The sequence below is a fragment of the Arvicola amphibius genome, chromosome 2 (assembly GCF_903992535.2).
Source record: "Arvicola amphibius chromosome 2, mArvAmp1.2, whole genome shotgun sequence".
In the NCBI taxonomy this organism is placed as follows: Eukaryota; Metazoa; Chordata; class Mammalia; order Rodentia; family Cricetidae; genus Arvicola; species Arvicola amphibius.
In genome coordinates, this window is record NC_052048.2 from 82,684,788 (window position 1) to 82,705,185 (window position 20,398).

At 36.5% G+C, this 20,398-nt stretch overlaps 1 protein-coding gene across 3 annotated transcripts in view; it reads right to left on the reverse strand.

Annotated features, from left to right (window-relative positions):
- Grid2 (glutamate ionotropic receptor delta type subunit 2) overlaps positions 1 to 20,398 on the reverse strand; it is a 1,433,911-nt gene that overhangs the window by 729,330 nt on the left and 684,183 nt on the right. For 2 of the 3 annotated variants that reach the window (XM_038318962.1, XM_038318961.1), the window contains exon 3: positions 6,470 to 6,754. The exons of the other annotated variant lie outside the window; for it this stretch is intronic. In XM_038318962.1, the coding sequence (XP_038174890.1) occupies positions 6,470 to 6,754 (285 nt within the window). The remainder of the gene's footprint in view (positions 1 to 6,469; positions 6,755 to 20,398) is intronic. 3 annotated transcript variants of the gene reach the window in all.

Consider the following 20,398-nt stretch of genomic DNA (forward strand, 5'->3'; position numbering starts at 1 on the left):
GCCTTTCTTTCTCTCTTTCTTAAAAAATAAACAACATAAAAAGAAACTCAGAGTCCCAAAATCCCTACTTGCATAAATAAACAAAATTTGAACCCAAATATATTGTCCAAAGGCTAATAAGCAAAAATATATGAAATTTAAAATTCTACAAAATACTATTGATTTCAACTTGGGTTTACCATCTACTCCTGAGCATTGGACCTACCCTGCAGTATGGTTAATATACCTAGTGAAGCTCCACTGAAGAAAAATATTTTTTTTACAAGAGGCGACCAATCATAAAAAGCTTTTTGGTTAGGGATGCAAGCCTGTGTCCACTTGCCCTTCTCAGTGATGGGAACCCATTCTTAGTATTTATAGTTTCAAAAGATATTTGCATTTTGTTGTTTATAAGCTAACCATTCATTGATACAGACATTACAATAAACAATATAACTTTTAGATAATCCAATATAACAAACTGATAATAGCTCTGACTGTAATACTACAACACTTTGTCAACAATACAGGAGCATTGAGCTTTCACACCAATGTATTTTTTGTCCCTCCTTAAGTTAGAGGGTCTTTTCTTCTTTCCCTTTGATCTCCAGGTAGAAAAGGCTACTTCACACTGGCATAGGTCTCTTCTTTGGAATGGACTATTTTTGACTTCTGTCTGCCTCTGAAGAAAATCTAATGAGTTGCTCCAGGATGATTAGATGAATTAGGCACTGCCATCACAACTTTTTCTTTTCTTTTCTTTTCTTTTCTTTTCTTTTCTTTTCTTTTCTTTTCTTTTCTTTTCTTCTCTTCTCTTCTCTCTCTCTCTCTCTCTCTCTCTCTCTCTCTCTCTTTCTTTCTTTTTCTTTTTTTTTTTTTTAGATTTTCAAGACAGGGTTTCTCTGTGGCTATGGAACCTGTCCTGGAACTAGCTCTTGTTGATCAGGCTGGCCTCAAACTCCCAGAAACCCACCTGCCTCTGCCTCCTGAGTGCTGGGATTAAAGGCATGTGCCACCACAGCCCAGTGCCATCACAACTTTTAAAATTAATAATCTATGTCCTGTGTTTAGCTTATTGAACATTTTGAAGTCTGACAAAGGTGTGTTCAAAACATTGAATAATTGTCTAATAGTCCAACTATTCATAGATCTTTTAGTACCAACCTAACATTTTGGAAATATTAGGTATTGAAATAATTTCCTCACACACTGGCTCAAGATTATGACTTCTTTCAGCTCTTTATGGTGCTCACTCAAGACAGATATTCACTCAAGAAGGACTGTGCCACTTTGGCCTCATTCTGGCTAACATCAACATGAAAGCAGTGTGAGATTATTTAGGCTTGCTTGTCATACTTGAGATCCCATGATCACCTTGCTTGCATATGATGTTACTTTCTCAACTTGAGCCTTCAGGGACTCTGGAGTGATGGAAATCTGACAATTTCAGTTTAAATGTCCCTTAGCCTCCCAAAGTTTCTAGCTGGGCTCATAGAGGTCGTGAGGACTTTGTGATTACACAGCTGGTAAAGTTCTTTTCTAATGACCCTGGCAGACCAGACTGAGCAATACAATCACTTTTTATTTTTCTAGAAATATCCTGCAGTTCTTCTTGGAGATAAATGCCAAAAGGCTGTTGCTATTAGTGGGGTACTTCAAGTTTCTGGAAGTATGAAGAAAACACTTCTAACACCTGACAAGCTTCTAGAGTCGGAGAAGGCATGGACAATCTTATTGTTTAAAAAATGACTTTTGGATTTTAAATTTTCCTAATTAAAATGTAGTATAAAATTTCCATTTATATTATTTAATACCTATGAATTCTTCAGGCTTAAAGGTGTTGTGTCTCTTAATGAGACACAATAGTTATATATAGTCAATTAGTGAACTTGTTCTTTTTGGAAATTTGTTAGAAATTAATACTATTATAGCTGTATAGTGTGAAATACACTAGTGGTCTGGAGTAAGAACAATGTAAAGACCACTGACATTTGCATCTGTGCGTCTTAACTTATTTTGAAGTTATTTGACATTGCATTACTTTATTGGTGTGGGAGATCTTTCTGTCTGTGTGTTGCTTTTATTGATTAATGAATAAAGAACTGATTTGAACCTATGTCAGGGAAGAACAGAACTAGGTGGGAAAAGCTAGGCTGTATGCTGGGAGAAAGAAGAGCAGAATTAGAGAGATGCCATGTAATCCTGCCAGAGACAGATACTGGAATTTTAGCTGGTAAGCCACAGCCATGTGTCTATACACAGATTAATAGGAATGGGTTAAATTAATCTGTAAGAGTTAGCCAATAAGAAGCTAGAGCTAATGGGCAAAGCAGTGATTTAATTAATGCAGTTTCTGTGTGATTATTTTGGATCTAAGCTAGCAGTGCAGCTGGGAACCAACAAGCAGCCTTCCTCCTACACTCCATGTTTTCTCTTTTGTAAAAATACTAGTAATATTAATAGGTATCTTTTATTATCAGACAATGCATACATTTGAAGGATTTAGTAAACTGGCTGTGTATAGTGAAGCTTCTCTAACAGTCTTTGTTCTTTCATTCTTGGCTTTTGAGAACGTTAAATGATGCAATATAAAATACTTAATCTAGTTCCTGGCAAGTAAAAATGAGCTGTTTTTAATATTTCAGCTGCTCTAAGACTTGATCATATTTTTTTTTCTATTGAAGTGGCTGTTTCCCACAGATGCTGTTCCCAAAGCTTCCCTAATCTTAGTAACCAAAACCAAAGTCTACCCAGGAATCCTGGTTAACAACTGCTGCCAAAATTAAAATCGCCATTACATCTACAACACCAACATTCACTGTTGATAGCTTAACCCACTGCTTCCCTTTTCCAAAGATATATAAGCAACTTTCCTCTTTTATTTATTGTAAGGCTTTTAATATTTAAAAGGTAAACATACATTCTGCAAACTCATATTTTATAATGCACTAAGAAGTAAGAGCTGGCTATTTCACACATGATAACTTACTGAAAGCTCAGCAACACAACCTCCTTTAAAGGCTTCTGGAAAAAAGGTCTTTAATTAAACCCCTCAAATGAAGTTTCCATACTTTTCAAATGCTTTTTGATCAATTTTTTAGAAACAATGATGTGAATTTGTTTTGGTAGACTACATTTACTCATGATTAACTACTTCTGAACAAAAGGACTTCACTAATCAACTAGATATAGAAGACTAAAACAAACACACATTCTCTCTCTCTCTCCCCCACCTTTTCTATATAAAATACATGTTACCTGTGATTCCCCTCTGTATGCTATGAATTCCATTGGTTAATAAAGACACTGCTTTGTGATGTGGGAGTGCCCTCTGTGTGCTGTGAATACCATTAATGAATAAAAAAACTGCCTTGGCCTGTTGATAGGGTAGAATTTAGGTGGGGGGGGGGACTAAACGGAATGCTGGGAAGAAGAACGCAGAGTTAGGGAGACACCATGGATCTGCCATCGGAGATAGATGTGGTAAAACTTTGCTGGTAGCCCACAACCTTGTGGTGATACACAGATTAATGGAGATGGGTTAAATTGAGATGTAAAAGTTAGCTAATAAGAAGTTAGAGCTAATGGGCCAAACAGTGTTTTAATTAATATAGTTTCTGTGTGATTATTTCAGTTATGGGTGGCCGGGATGAACAAGTAGCCTCCCTGCAACAGCTTTGAGCCTATAGCAGAGCAAGGCACAACAGAGCTAGGCAAGTAAAACTAAAATAAATGCTGGGAGAAAGAAGGTGGAGTCAGGGAGAAACCATGTAGCCCTTCTGGAAACAGACTCTGGGGCTTTACCCGATAAGCCACAGCCTTGTAGTGACACACAGATTAATGGACATAGGTTAATTTAAGATGTGATTTAGCCAGACATATGCTTAAGCTATTGGTCAAACAGTATTGCAAATAATATGGTTTCTGTGTGATTATTTTGGGGCTGAGCAGCCGGAAACAAACAAGAAGCCAGCTACTACATATATGTGTATATATACACATATTTTTATATAATGCACAGATATTAAAATAATATATATATACCTATATATACACATATGCACTTCTAAGCAAACTAATCTTCTAATCACCTTGTGCTCCAGCATGCTGCCTGATTCTACCCACTAATGATACTTAATTCATTCATTAATAAGAGCAATTCCTGATAATCAGAATAAAAGTCAAATTTAATCCACTTAAAATGATGTGCCTGATAACTGGAAGTGAGCATATTAGCCCTCTTCCAGGTACAAAACCTCTGGGAGCTTGCTGTTGGTCTTGGATCCCAGCCTACTTTTTCACTAACAGGATTTATTGTAAGCATCAAAAGACAATTTTCTTATATTAAATGATGGTATTATTGGAAATAATCTTGATGATAGAAGCAAGGCCATTTTTTAATGACTGCAAGGAAGTCATGTAAAGGAAGTTTATCAACAGAAGAGACAGAAATTGTTTTTTGTTTTTGTTTTTCCCAAAAGCAAACAGGAACCCAATCATCACTTGTGTGGTTACAGCTCCTTATTCACTCCCTGGCATTTACAGAAGAATGAAGGACCTCGAGTATGCATACAAGACTGCCTGCATGCTAAATGGGTACTTTCAAGTCAGCATTCAGCTCATCAGTAATGAAAATGTCTTCTCTTATAAGAGCTCATCTATAAGTCTCACAGGATTTGGAAATAAATGATAATAAATGATTTTCTATCCTACATATTTTTACAATCAAAGGGCAAGCTTCCCATTTTAACGCTGAGAAAGTGTCTTCATCAGAAATCACTTTTCTGCTGCTTATTTTATTGAACTTAGGTTTTTTCCCATTGAAAACCTGGATTTTAAATATTTATTATTTCAGTGTATATTTGATCTGAGGCTGTGAAATCCATTTAAAGATGCAAAGGAAAAAGTATAAGAAGCAAAAGCAGATGAAGGCAGCAAGCTTATGGACTCTAGAGACAGTCCCCATCACTGTGCTTAGATACCATCCCACCAGCGTTTCAGGCTTGGAGAAGCCAATTCTTTTCAATATTGTTTTTGTTTCTTCTATTCATGTCAGTGTCTTAGTTCTTACTCTGTGACCCTTGAGTAATGCGAGTTAAGCAACAGAAATACTTGTTTCCGTCTTGGCAACAAAAAGCGTCTTTCTGGAGAGTCCACAGACTTTGCCTGCAGTTTGCCCATTGAGTTCAAGGGGATTATTCTGGCAGCCAAAAAGCCAGGCTACTTTGATTATTTAGGGCCAAATGTAGCTGCTCCTGTCCCCCTTCCTGACCAGCCCCAGGGGGCTGTCCCTTATTGCCTGCCAGATTTTTGCCAACCTGCTGTTTCTAAGCTCTGTGGCTTTTGCTCTCCAGCCTACTTGTCTGTCACAGCTCTCTCTTAAAATGCAGCCCGATGATGAGAAGAAAGGATTACTTTAAATGTTTGTTTGTTTTCCACGCTTATTTACTTATTTGCCAAGAAAAACATTCTTTGATAAAAATGGAAAAACAAGACCCAGAGAGCAACATTTTAGAATCTTCAAAGGAAACGCATTTCTAAATGAATTCTTAACTCAGGGGTTATTTATCCTCATTAGATCATCTCCAGTTCTGGTCACTTCTCTCCCTACTCATAAAAATAAGGGAAGAATGACACACAAAGAGCTTTAGCTTCAGATAGAAAAGGAAGAGCTTTGGTAAATGATTTAAATGAAAGCAGTACTTTCTCTTAGTGTGTTTATGTATCACAATGAAAGTTTCCAAGCGAAACTGTTTCCTCTGCACGTCACAGTGCAATCTGGAAAACTGTGTGCTGCAGTGGACAATTGAAATATTGCTTCATACTAGTGTCACTTTTCGTAAAACTTCATACCAAATAAAAAATGCAAAGGATAAAGGATATGTTCTACTTTAACCATGTCTGATGGGTAAACCATTAAGTAAATAATAAGGTCAAAACAAGTGTCTAAACAAGTTTGTCAGATTTCTTTTTGTCAGTAGATCAGTGCCCCTAGATCTGCCCATGGTTTCATCATTACCATCATCACAACAGAATTATGAATTTTTAAAGGATAGTACTCTCTTTTTAACTTCCTATTACTTGAAAATTCAAGATATATTGTATTTAGGCTACTTAGAAAGACTTTCAGATTGAGTGATACATACAAATTTATTTACTTTGTATTTACTTATTTTTGAAACAAGGTTTAGCTAGGTAGCCCAAGATGGCTTTGACTTTTCCATCCTTTTCCTCAGCCTAGCAAGTGCTGGGACAACTGGTCTATGTTGTACACTCCAATTGGGATTTCTATTTACATTTTACTTCAAACTTATCTAGTACAATGCTGACAAGCTTCTAAAATAGTTCTGTTTGCTTGCTACTGTGAGGTGTATTCAAAATAAGAAAACCAGAAATGATCAGTAAGTTCTTTAAAAACTTTTAGGATTTAATTAAGTTGCTTCTCATGCAAACATCATCTTCTGAAACACTTCAGATCACAGACACTTACCATATTCACTGTCATAGAAGATGATGAATTTCTGCCATGCATACTCGGTGACTACTCTCAGGATGACTTCATTCAAGTAGACAGGTGGACGAACTGAAAGAGTATAGTCATCATTCCTGTTGCTCCGGGTGAGCCCACAGCCACTCCTTGGGGTCCCAGCTGTTGATCGCTGAATGAAGAGGTGTGGTATATGCATGGCATCTGCCAAAGACTGGAGGGATCCGGCTGATGTGCAACCAATGGAGCTGACGAGAGCCAAGATGCCCTGGTTCATAAGTTCACAGGCTGCAAGAGAGCACAGGGATGCCAAGGTCAGTGGATCTGTATGATTTCTCCTCTGGGAGAAGCAATGGTTTGCAGAGTTAGTGAAATGTACATTTTTTACATGCATGATGTATGAAATGAATCTTTGAATTACAAAGTGCTGCTGGAATCCAGTTCAAGAATTCTGCTTCCAACAGCTCTGTGGTGCTGTTCAAGATTCTCTTGGTTCAATTTGGCCATCACTAAAAGGGTAAAACAGCATCAATCTAGAGGGATTAATGTGAGGATTAGAAATAAACCAGTGTCTATCATCTGTCTCTCACGGTAGATATTCAATCAGTGGTAGCTAAACTTGTGTAATTATCACTTCATGATTCAGAAGAATAGCTGCCTAGTACATGATACACATTTTTAGAAAGCAGCTAATGCGGAAATGGGGAGTGGTAAGATAGACAGAGTTGGAAGTAGAAACTTTTGGCCATCATGGGTCCCCACATCCGATGACATTTTCTCTCTCAATAAAAGAACAATGAAATGGTTTTCTTTTTCTTAAGCTAAAGTAATATTTAAAATTTTTATTTGGCTCATCTAGGATAAGAAGAGTGCTCTCTAATATATACATAGCTAGACTCACACAAATCACTGTAATCAATACAAGTGTCCAAGAAAACAGAGCTTTATAGACTGAAACCACAGAACTTACACAGTTCTAATTTTCAAACAAAAACTTCAGTTTATGTATTATATTTTTCATGTATGGACTATAAGGAAGCTGTCAGTTTTAGTCTTTAGAAAAATAAATTTGCAAAGTTACATGTTAGTCATGCTCAGCTAGAAAATTTGTTACTGCATGTCATTGGATAAAGGATTTATTTCATCTTATGCTTCTATATCACAATCCAGTAGTGAAGGAAGTCAGGCAGGAACCTGGAGCTGGAATTAACATAGAAGTCATGGAAAAAATGCCAGCTGCTTGCTCCCTGTGGCTTGCTCAGCCTGCTTTCTTCTTCTTTTTTAATCTATTTTTTTATTTAAATGTTTTTCTTGTATTTTAATCATGTTCTTTCCTCTCTCCCAATTTCTCACAGGTCTGTTTTACCTCTTCACACATCCAACTTTATGCTCTCTCTCAAAAAACAAAGCAAAATAAAAAATATAAATCAAAACAATTAAACAAAAAACATAGATGAAAATATCAAAATAAAACACATAAGATCATGGAGTTCATTTTGCATTAACCTGTATATTGTTATGCCATCCTTTATGTGTTTTTTTGTTTTCTGTGGTGATGAAATATTCTGAAAATATCTATTGCATTTGAAGAGACTGGAACTTTTTCTGGGCCTTAGTCACCTAAGTGACTAGTCGACTGTGTACCCAAACTCTTTGTTGACTCTGCCTTTAAGAGAACAATGTAATAATTAGATTTGCTTGCCTGAATATCCCATGTAATAAACATTTAGAACCCAAGCTAACACACAGCTACAATCTTAAGTTATATACACTTCATGCCCCTGACCAGATAATGCATGTACTGTAGTCAAAAGCAATCTTGTAAACTGTTTATGGATATTGGTTGATAAACAATAATGTATATCATTGATGTTATCTAAGTCAGTTGGGATCAGTTGGAGCCAAGGGCTTAATGGAGTGCAGCCCTTTACAGAAATCTTTCACAGAGTTGTACAAGTGTCCCATTTCTTTCCCATGCTATGCTTTCTATGCTCTTCAATAAATATAAAGTGAACAACTTTGTTAGAGAAAACACAGACTATCAAACCATTCAGACAGACACCACTCACACACAGACACATGCAGCACCGACAGAACTAGACACACACAGCTCATACAACAGACACACACTGAGCTAGACATACACACTCATAGAAAAAAAATGAATTCACAGAACAGTAGGGAAGCAGGCAAAGGTTTAGTCTCATGTGACAGAGACAAAGACGTGGGGGACAGGAAATAGAGAATTCAAATCCAGACTTGCTCTTGGCTAAATGACTTCAAGAAGAAACTTCTGTATTTCTTTCCTTAATGTGATACTGAGGTACTACAGGTAAACCAGACCGAGTCACTAACACATCATAATCCACACATTTTGAAACAGTATGCATGTATCTGAGGTGGGTCTCATACTTGCTGTATAGCAGAAGATGACTTTTAACTTCTAATCTTCCTGCTTATATTATATGCTGATATTATATCTATGTGCTGCTACACTTGGTCTCCATTTTATTATTATTTTATTGTCTTCCTATACATAACATATAGGTGATTTATATATTATTTTAATGTTACTGTTTCATATAATCACCCCATTGCAAATATTAGCAATGGTAATTGAAATATTTACTCATGATCAAAATAGGAATCATCAAACAATGATTAGAAAACAAAGACATCATGTTGAAATTGTAATTTAGCAACCATGCCGTCCAAGAGTGAACAGCAGTTATACCTGCTGTGTTATGCCTTGCTGATGAGATGACATCCTAGGACAGCACTTTGGAAAAAGATTCTGAGGCTCATTAAGACACACACACACACACACACACACACACATTATTTTGTGATGCTTTAGACATTGAGAGACTGGAGAGATGCAGACTGTGCATAATGGATGTTTTTTCTTCTTACAAAATGTCCAACTTTATATAGTATACAGTTTTAAAAAAATAATTGCGTGCATCTCCTCTAAGCGTCTGGGGGGAATAAATGTAGAAGATTCATGTTCTAAACATTGGCTCAAGATTCTTTCTATCTTCCATCACAGAGAGTAGCCAAGATAATTTTTAATTTGCTACTTCAAAATTTCATGTGACTGAGAACAGACAGAGTTCTCCACAGGGAAAACCTTTGTAGAGTTTGTCTATTGTCAGGGCTCAGTATTAGAGGTCCCTCTGATTTGTCTTGATGTTGATTTTTTAAAAAAAATGACCAAAAGGGACTCAGAGGAGAATTTATTTAGCTTGCAGATTTCCGTCCATCATCATAGGACACCAAGGCAGGAACTCCAGGAGTGAAGCAGAGACCACAGAGAAGCACCGTTTACTGGCTTACACTGCCTGACATCCTCTACTTATTTCCCTATACCACCGAGCACCAGAGGCCTGGGAGTGGCATCTCCTTCTGTGGGTTGGGCCCTCCCAAACCAATTAATAAATGTCCTTCAGAAATGTCCCAGTTCAGTCTGATGAAAACAATTTCTGAGTTGTCATATTCTCTTCCTTGGCAACTCTAATTTATGTCAAGTTGACAACAACCAGCCAGCACAGAGGTTGTCCCATTAAAGATAGAAGAAAAAGATCAAAGTGGAACTGGTTGACCCCAAACACAGTTCCATCCAGATAAAGACTGTGTCTCTGGAGAAAACCACCATTGACTCTTTGAGTCTGTACTGTGAAACTGATTAACAATGCAAAATGTTGGTTGAAACAGAGAGAAAACTAATTGATCTGCCTTGAATTTAGTCTGTGTGCCCTTGATGAAGGCTACTGTAAGGAGTAGAACTCGTGATGTCTGAGGAGAAATTATAAACATATAGGGTTGTATTGGGAACACAGACAACTCATGTCTGTCAGAATAATTCCAATCTTGGCAGTTAAAACACTGCATCATTTAGTTCTGTTTTCACAGAATGCAATTATGGAATGCCCATGATGGAAAGGGTGGGAAGTGGATTGATAAGATCAGAAGGGCCTCTGTGTGTCTTCCAAGGATTTTTTCAGTGGCATATTCTTTCCACTATTATCTCAGGCTGTGTGATGTATATTAACATGCTCACATACCCTCCACATCAATCCACCCAGACCATATGCAGCAGCCTGCAGGTTTGTAACTCCATCTGTTTGGGATGTACATCAAAGATGTTTAGAGCATGCTCTAATTGCTAAAAGAGCACATCTTTTAAAATTATTTTTATAGCAGAATTTGTAACCAGCAACACTTTAGCACTTATGGATATTAAGCAGTTATGGAAATGAAGCTGGCTGTGTAATTCTACAATTCACGTTAAATGATGTTCATATATACTACCATTTCTATTTCTAAAGTTATGAACCTTGAGTCTTCTTTTCTTATTGGGTAAGATAATGTTTAAATAAGATGTATGAAGCATGTAGAAATTTGATCCCCCAATGCAGTATTATTGGACGTGTGGCCTAATGGGATCCATTAGTGTCATGGGGTACTATCTTAAGAAATGTCTGAAAGTTGAAAATGGGTCCTTCTAAAAGAATGGGTCTGCTGCCTCTGGCCTCTCTCTTATTCTCCTACTTTCTCTGCATCCTTTTTCTATCAGATTATGACTTATGATGACCTTCTTCCATGTCAGTGTCTTCATTTTGAAATTCTCAGCTTCTAGAATTATGAAAAATAACTGTTTTTTATAAACTACACATTATTTTAAATTCTGTTAGGGAAGCAAAAGCAGATTAATACAATGTGAAACTGAACTTTAGGGTTCCTCCCTAACATGTTCTTTGCTCAATAACCTTCGGCTATTAATGGCATAGCTTTCCTTTGGTGGCCTTTTAATAAAATCACATTACTTATGGGTGGTATTGGTTTTTTTCTTTAGATGCTATTAGCTTCTTGTTTTCAATAGTTATTTACTATAGTTACATTAGCAAGACTGCATTAAACCATGAAAGAGAATATTTGACTGAGTTTCACATTTAAACTTTTAATTTGATTTCCAATACACAAACAGTATCTCAAAAATGTCATGGTGTCCTCAAAATGTTTGTTCAAAAGTCAAATAACATAACATCTAAACAGATTACAGTTATTGACAAGGCATAAGGAAAATCAGTTTTAAAGTGAAGAAACAAATTTATCAATTAATACTGGCTTCTATCTAGCATTAACTAAACATTATAAAAGGTATCTATAAATAATTTAAAGATGAACTAACATAATTATTTTTAACTTTTTTGTTATGTATGAGTATAGCATCTGTCTTTAGAGTTTCTATTTGTTATTTGGTTTTGGTTCTGAAAGACTACACATTTATTGAATACATAGACAGGGCAGTGGGATAGGCAATAAGGAGAGTGTCATCCATGTGTTTAAGTATTTTTGTGTATTAAATATGTGACAACATATGAAATTCTTCAGAGATTTAAAAACTATTGTGTAAGCGGTCACTTTCTTGCCAGCTGTAACATTACACCTTACACTGTTTAGGTAGCTGTCCCTCCTACAGTCTGTAGAGTTAGAAAAGATCAGCTTGTCTCAAGCAAAACTCTCCCTTCTCTACACTCCTAACAGATCCTCAGCTGTCAGAAGACGCAGCAATGGAATCTAAGAGCTTCATGCATGGAAAATGTTACCTTTGTTAAAAATCAATCTATATCTTCATAACCCCAGGTAACAAACTATGAATAATAAATATAATTTTGGTAAGAATCACATTATTTATTGAATTGTACCCTAACTTTGAAACTTTACCCATCATGTTGTAGAAATTATAGGTATTGATTTCCCTATTCTTAAAACCTCTAAGAATGGAGTTTACATGTTTTAAACATGAAAAAAGTCTACCTGTTGATCAGATAAATATACTTAGTCTGCTTTAAACAGTATGCAAAACATACATATATCGAAGCATCATTTTTTGATAAACTATTTTTGTCTCATATAAATTACATCCAAAAGACATGGCTTAGGGGATAAAGTGCTTGCCAAGTGGTATGAGGACCGGGGATTGTATCCCGAGCTCCATGTAAAAGCTCAATAGGCATGGCTGAGTAGGCATAAAAACTGACCACCTGTACTCCAAACACTTAGGAGGCAAAACAGTGTTACCAGAATTGGCAGGCCAGATGGGTTAGCAAAATCTGTGAGCTCTGGCTCCAGTGTGAGATTCTGCCTAGAAAATAAGGTGGAGAGTCATAGAGCAAGACACCTGACATCAGCATGTATGTTCACACATGTATACATACATCTATATACATGTGCACCTCTGAATAGACAAGCACACATACAGACCAATATACCATATATGTCAAAAAGTAAAATAGAATAATAAAATAGCTAGCCTTTATCCTAGGAAATTTCTCATATTTATGATTTTTTTATAAAATATATGACAATATGTTTCAACAAATTACATCCTATGAAAATGTTAAGAAAATCATCCTCAAAGGCTACATATATTAGAAGTAGGGGTATAGCTAGGTTAATAGAATGTTTGTTTAGCAAGTATAAAGCCCCACAAAATCAGGCATGGTGGTGAAGTTCAAAAACACCAGCAGTTGAGAGGTAGAGACAACAGGAGCAGAGGTTCAAAGTTAGGTTTAGCTAATTAGGGATTGGAGATCAGAGTACATGAAACATTGCCTCAAAAGACAAAAATGAAGAAAAAGGAAAAAAGGAGTCATCACTGTGTTTAATCTGTGCATATGGAAAACCAAATAACTAGTAACAGGTCCTCTTTTTTTCCCTCAGTCATGGCCATCTATCTTTCTGCAGTCACATCATCAAAACGAAGACACTTTATTGACATCTTTTATCCCCCTGCATTTACAAATGAATGTGCTTAACACTAACTGTTAATTTTACCTAAAACTATTCTTTCCTTGAAATGTCTTTCTGTTCCTTAATTCAGTGCACAGAAATGCTGACACAATTGCTAAATCTCACCAAGCTGGTATTACTGCGAAGGTTGCAGCTTACGCCCCACCCAAGAATTATTCTAGTATTCCAAGTTTTCAACAAAGGATACAAACAATATTGCAAGTAAGAAGACAAAACAGACCTGACAGACAAATAAAAATTGATACCCCAGCACGACTAGGGAGAGAACAAAATTATAAGTAAAATGTTAATGAACCATGAACAATATAATTCAGGTAACAGCATGCCTCATGTTAACGGATTGCTTACAATAATTTAACTATGGCTGTGTGGAAATTAACATTATAAGAACCTAGGTATGAACATAGGATTATTCTTTCTGCAAATGTAAACGTACTTTAAAACCACAAGCAAATAACTGTCCATTGTTTGGAAACAGCCCACTTTCTCTTGTTATATACATTGCCCCGTATACATATAACCCATACATCCCTACCTTGGCATCCTAACACCATACACATTGTGCTGCCATCATGGGATCTCTGTTCAATATTATTAATTCAGGAGTCTATATAAGTTAATGATTTTGACATGCTAACAATCATGAATTGTCCAATTTAAAGCCATAAATGCTTCATTATTTTTAGATTAAAAGAAATTTTAATTAATATTTAGCAGAGTTTGAGTATAGGTATTAAATTTTATTTTTGAATGTATGGCAAAATATTTTATACATTCATACATGATTACAAATGGCAATTTTAATTTCTATTTTCCTTTATTTTCAAAACAGGAAAACTTAAGTTGTTTTTACTGAAATATTCTATCATGAACTTAATTTCATAAGTACTAGCTTCTATAAGTTCTATGGATTTTGCATATGTAGTCATGTTATCTTCAAGTAAAAGCAGTTTTATTCTTCCTTTTTATGTGGTATGTTAGTGGGTTTTGTTTGTCTTCTTTTTTCTTTTTCATGTCTTATTGGACACGTTGTAACAAAGAATTCAATGCTGAATAAATGTGTATGGCAACTTTATTTTTCTTAATCTTTGACAAGTAAAATCTTGTCAGATATTTTTGATTGTGTTTCTTATAATGATAAGAAAGTTTTCTTTCATTTCTGTTTTACCATGACTCACTGTTGAGAGTTTCTACCGAGAATGAATGTTGATGTTATTTGTAGTATATGACTTTAAGGCAAACCAGTTACTATTGGATAAATAACTAGGGGGTTGTTACTTAACTGGTTCTGGTTCTTTGACTAGGGTTGAGGCTTAAGAGATATTTCCCTTCCATGTTAGTATGTCTATTGGGATTGTCCTTGCTCAGATATTGTTTAGGCTGCCTGAGAGGTTATATACTTAGAAACACACACTCACAGACATAGACACACACCGAGAGCACACACTGTAACAATTAAGGCAAAGGAAACCATGAATTTGAGAAACAATTGGAAAGAGATGCAAAGAAAGGAAAGGAAAGAGGTGAATGACATAATTAGATTTTTATTTCAAAATGTTTTTCATTTGTTTGTTTTTAAAGCAAGGTTATTTTATGTAGCCCTGGATATCCTGGAACTAACTATGTAGACCAGACTGTACTGGATCTATCTGCCTCTTCATCCCAAATGCTGAGATTAAAAATGTTCCTAGCTTCAAAAAAATTCTTTTTAAAAAGAATGACTGTTAAATTTTGCCAATGTATTTTCACACAACTATTAATATATTACAATATTTTGTTTTCAGTTTGTTATTAATGTATATTAAATGAATTGTCTTACATGTGTTAAGTTGTCCTTACTAGGATGCCATATATCTCAGTAAATAGTAGAATGAAGCCATAGATTTTTTTTCAAGTTTCTAGAAGTGCATGCCTGTGTGTGTGTGTGTGTGTGTATGTGTGTGTGTGTGCGCGTGTGTGTATGTGTATCTATACTTAAGGCCACATCTTCTCTAAATGCTTACTAGAATTCAACAGTGAAACCTTTTGGTCCTACAGTTTATAACCACAGTTTCCTGTAAAAGGTAAATATGTGGATAGTTAGTCTAGATTCCCTTGGTCACTTGAGGTTTGGTAGATTGTACACCCTAAAGAACTTTCCCTTTTCATTCAAGTCCTCAAATCTGTTTAATTAAGGGGTTTATACCATTTGTATTGGTAATTTACGTAGCTCTTGTTTCCGATTAATCTGGCTAATTGTTTAACAATTTATCAATTTTCTCAAAAAAACATTCTTGGTTTCATTGATTATCTGTTCTGTTACTCTTGTTTTGCTTCATTGATTTCCATTCTGATCATCCCAATTTCTTTCCTTTAGATGAGTTTGAATTTAGTTTGAGTTAAGTCCTATAAATGTCCCTCCCTTTAGTGCTTGTAAAAAGATTTGTTTTTATTTTAATTTATGTAGATAAGTGTTTTGCACGCATGCATGCATGTGCACTATATGCAATACAAGGTGCCTACAGAAGCCAGAGAGCACCAGATCCCCTTGGATTAAAGTTGAAGGCAGTTGTGAGCTATAATGTTGGTGCTGGAAAACAATCCCTGCCCACAAATGTGTTGTGGATGCTCTTAACCACTGAGAAACCTCTCCAGCTCTGTTAACAAGTTAAAAAGTCCCTTTTCTATTTATTTTCTTCTTTCATTCATATTAAGTATAGTGATTATTTTTTATTCATTTTATTGAGTTATACATTTTTCTCTTCTCCCCTTCCTGGCTCTCCCCTCCCTTTCAGCCCTCTCCCATGGTCCCCATGCTCCCAGTACTCAGGAGATCTAGTCTTTTTCTATTTCCCATGTAGATCAGATTCATGTATGTCTCTCTTAGGGTCCTCATCGTTGTCTAGGTTCTTTGGGATTGTGAACTGTAGGCTGGTTTTCTTAGCTTTATGTTTAAAAACCACTTATGAGTGAGTACATATGATAATTGTCTTTCTGGGTCTGGGTTACCTCATATGATGCTTTCTAGAATGGCTGAAAGACACTTAAGGAAATACTCAACATCCTTAGTCATCAGAGAAATGCAAATCAAAACAACTCTGAGATTCCATCTTGTACCTGTCAGAATGGTTAAGATAAAAAATGCTGATGATAACTTATGCTGGAGAGGTTGTGGGGTAAAGGAAACACTACTGTATTGCTAGTAGGAGAGCAAACTTGTACAGTCGCTTTAGATATCAGTATGGTGATTTCTGAGAAAATTAGGAAACAGTCCTCCTCAAGACCCAGCAATACCCTTTTGGGGTATATATCCAAAGGATGCTCAATCATACCCCAAAGACATGTGCTCAATTATGTTCATAGCAGCACTCTTGTCATAACCAGAACCTGGAAGCAACCTAAATGCCCCTCGACCGAAGAATGGATAAGAATAATGTGGTACATTCACATAATGGAGTACTACACAGCAGAGCAATATAATGACATCTTGAAATTTGTAGGCAAATGGATGGAACAAGTATAGTGATATTGTAATACTTTCTTTTTGTTGGTGCAATTACTTAGCACACAAATCAATATACATGTTTGTTGTTGGTGGTGTTTATTTGTTTTTGGTTTGATTTTTGTTTGTTTTTGATAGTAGCATGAAGAGTTGAGTCAGGCTTACTGGGCAATAGCTCCTAGCCATAAAGAATTGCTTGGCCCCAGACTGACTGATTCCCTCCAACTTCAGATACAATATGCCTGAGTAGTTAAAACAGCTCTGTCTACTACCATTTAAGCCATAAAGAAAAATCTTTAGCTTCCTGGTAGCTACACCTATCTCCATTTGTGTATGCATGTAATATACGTATATAATCCTTCTCCAAGGTCCTCTAAATGCACTAAACCTTCATCCACGTAAGGGTTGAGGCTCCTTGCTGTGCCAGTCAAGCAATCTCTGCTTGTCGAGATAGAGACTTGTCTTCCTCTCTACCTCAGTTTTCCTACATGTTTACCTTGTATTTGCCCTCATGGTGGCTTGCAATTTCATAATGACTATTTTAAGGACTGCAGGAATTCAAGTAAGTGGAGGACATTGGCACACCCTTCCCTGCAAGTGTGCCAGTTCAACCAGGAATTTGGCTGCATATATTAGCATGTCTCTGCTGTCTTTGATTTCATCGTATGCTTCATATTTTCCAGTGTAGATTTCTATTGGATTTCAGAGTGGACTCAATATGTTAGGGGATTTTCTTCTGGGGTCTCTTTCTTCTTCACTTTTCCTCTTTCTTTTTAGAGCCTCACCGAATGAAGTCTGCTGTTTTACCTTATCTTGCACCAGCTCCAGCTCAATTCCAGCATTAGGAAGTGCAAAGAATCTATTCATAGCAAGCTGCTGCTTGGTATTCCCTGGGCACTCCACGTGGAAATAGTGGTATTCATCGGTAATTGGATTAGCACATGTAAGTCACACAGGGAGACCTGCTTCTGCTTTCACTGTCATTTATGCTTGGTGTGCAGAAGACCTCAATACATATGTCTTAAAGTGTCAATTCAATATGCTTCGCAGTGATTAAAGCATGATGTTCATTATTGCATATTCTGAGCTCCTTGGGAGCTTTTATGGTTGCCATGTGCAAAAACGTCTGCTACCATTTTAGGCTGTAAGCATTCCTTTTTGAAATGCTGGCAATTTCATTTGATTAAAAATCACCACCTAATTATATTAGGTGACTTTGAACTAGGCATAGGGATTTTGTTTGCTTGTTTTAAAACCATCTATCTATTCTAGTTCAGTGTATTTGATGGCCACCATCCAAATTCATGACTGTTATAATGTAGTATATTTGTTTCAGTTCATTGTAAGGTGATTTTTATTTTTGTCCTCTCTCTTTAATTTGCTACTTTACCTTGATGGAGTTGTACTGGCAGCAGAAATGACGTTCTCACTCATAAATCCATTTCCACTAGCATGCGGCATCCATAATCACGTCTCAGGGTAGCATCAAAGGCACTTGAATTGATTCCTTTAGTCACCGGACATCTGTCTCCATATTCTCCTTTCACTAAGGTCACAGCGTACGAAGCTCTTTGCTCTCAGGGAGGAAGGTCTCTGTGCTTCACAAGCAGAGCCATGGTTGCATCAGGGCAGGGATGCTACTGAGCAGTGAGTTTGACCTTTGCTGACACCAATTAGGAAGCAAAGGAAAATAATTCCTGAACACTGCAGCATGAAACTTGAGCTGAGTGATTCAGAAGACTGCTTCTCAGTAAGACATGTGTCTTCCTTCTCTCCCATGTGAGCTGTAAACTACATTGTGTAAGTTGGTGGAAGGGAATATATAATAGATACATGCATATTGCATATATAACCTTTGATAATGATATTCTTAAATTGTAATTCAAATAAATGCGAAAAGTAATATTTGTTTTCAAAGAAGGTATAAAATTCAAACACTGGCTGACATATGCATGGACACCAGCAAAGAAACAGCCCCAAGGAGTCTAATGATCGATTGTAATCTTTTACTCCCATTACACGGCTGGTGTACATGTCCCATTAAGTGCATAACTGTCCCACCCACATTCACCTCTGCCCAGAAGAGAAAAATAATAAAAGTTCAAATACTCTTATTACTAAGCTTTCTTTCTCCATTTTTAGAGACAGAACTTGGAGAAAGCCATTGGCTTTCATGTGGCAAAATCCCTAGAAGTAGCACTTGTCACGGTAACACCTGTTTCCTGCAGTTTTCGCTGAGACATTTGACAGCATCCACTGTGACACAACACTCGGAATGCTTCCCTAAAAGGTACGCACAATCATTGTTTAAATAAGAGTCAGGTGCTACTCTTGCAAAGGAACTATTTGCCTACAGTACTAATAACACAGGTTTAGTGTTTGTAATTTTTCAAATTGAATCTCTAAGTTGTCTCAGTTTCGTTCCAGTTCCCTGTGAAGTGACCTGTGACCATTAATACGTCCTGTTTATCTCACAGGCATTTGCTAGACACAAGTTACAACCTGAAGCGGATAGTCTACTTTCCACAGCAAACTGTGTTTAATTTATGTTGTCATTCTTCACCGATTTTACTCTGTTATCCAAGGCTCCTCAAATATAGTTTGAGCCAAATGATTTTAGAGGTGATAGTTGGAAATTCAAGTCTAGATTCAGTTGTTCCATTAACTATTAAAGGCATGCCCAAACAGAAAAAGTTGATGAAGGTACCCACATGCCCTAGATGGCTGTAGTTTCTCTGGAGCTCAAGCCTACCACATCCTAATCAAGTAAATACATATATTTATTCAACAAAAATTGTACCTAAATGTATAAATTTTATATGGTTTAAGTAGGCCACATGATGTGTAGTTGGCGTTAATGTGGGTTGAACTTACCGTGGAAAATTTAAAGAAGTACATTGTCTATTACTTGTGGTACATTGTCTATTACTTGTGGTACCCCTCATGATTTGAAATGGAAACATCCCCTAGAACTTCATGTGCTGAATGTTCTGTGATGCGAATCCTTAGGTGCCATGCCCTAGGTTAAGGAAATAGTCACTGAGGATGTGCATTGAAGGTCTCTACATTCCACTTTGTCTGAGATATAAGGAATCTCCTCTGATCCTGGTGTTTGTAGTGCACGCCTTTAATCCCAGCACTCGAGAGGCAGAGGCAGGCAGATCTCTGTGAGTTCACAGCCAGCCTAGTCTACAAGAGCTAGTTAAGACAGGCTCCAGAACTACAGAGAAATCCTGTCTTGAATCTCCTATGCCATACTCTTGCTGCCACATTTAATCCAAGCCCATGGAGCCAAGGAAACACAAACATAACCTTCAAAAATTTCAAGACAAAATACATCCTCCCTTCATTTATGTCATAGATGTAGTCACAACAATGAGGATGGTGGCTAATGCAATACCACTTTAAAATTAACAGGCTATGCTTAAGGAAGTTTTGCTGAATGAATATCTGTGATGTATTTTGAAAGGAAATTGATTTTGGTAAGTGAGAGGGGAAAAAAGCACACTCTGAGAAGAAGGAGCTAAATAGAAAATCCTTTAAAAAAGGAAATAGAGAAAACAGACTAGGTCTTTATACCTGAGATGAAACACATCTACTATAGTCTGGATGATTGTATTCCCTATAATTTATAT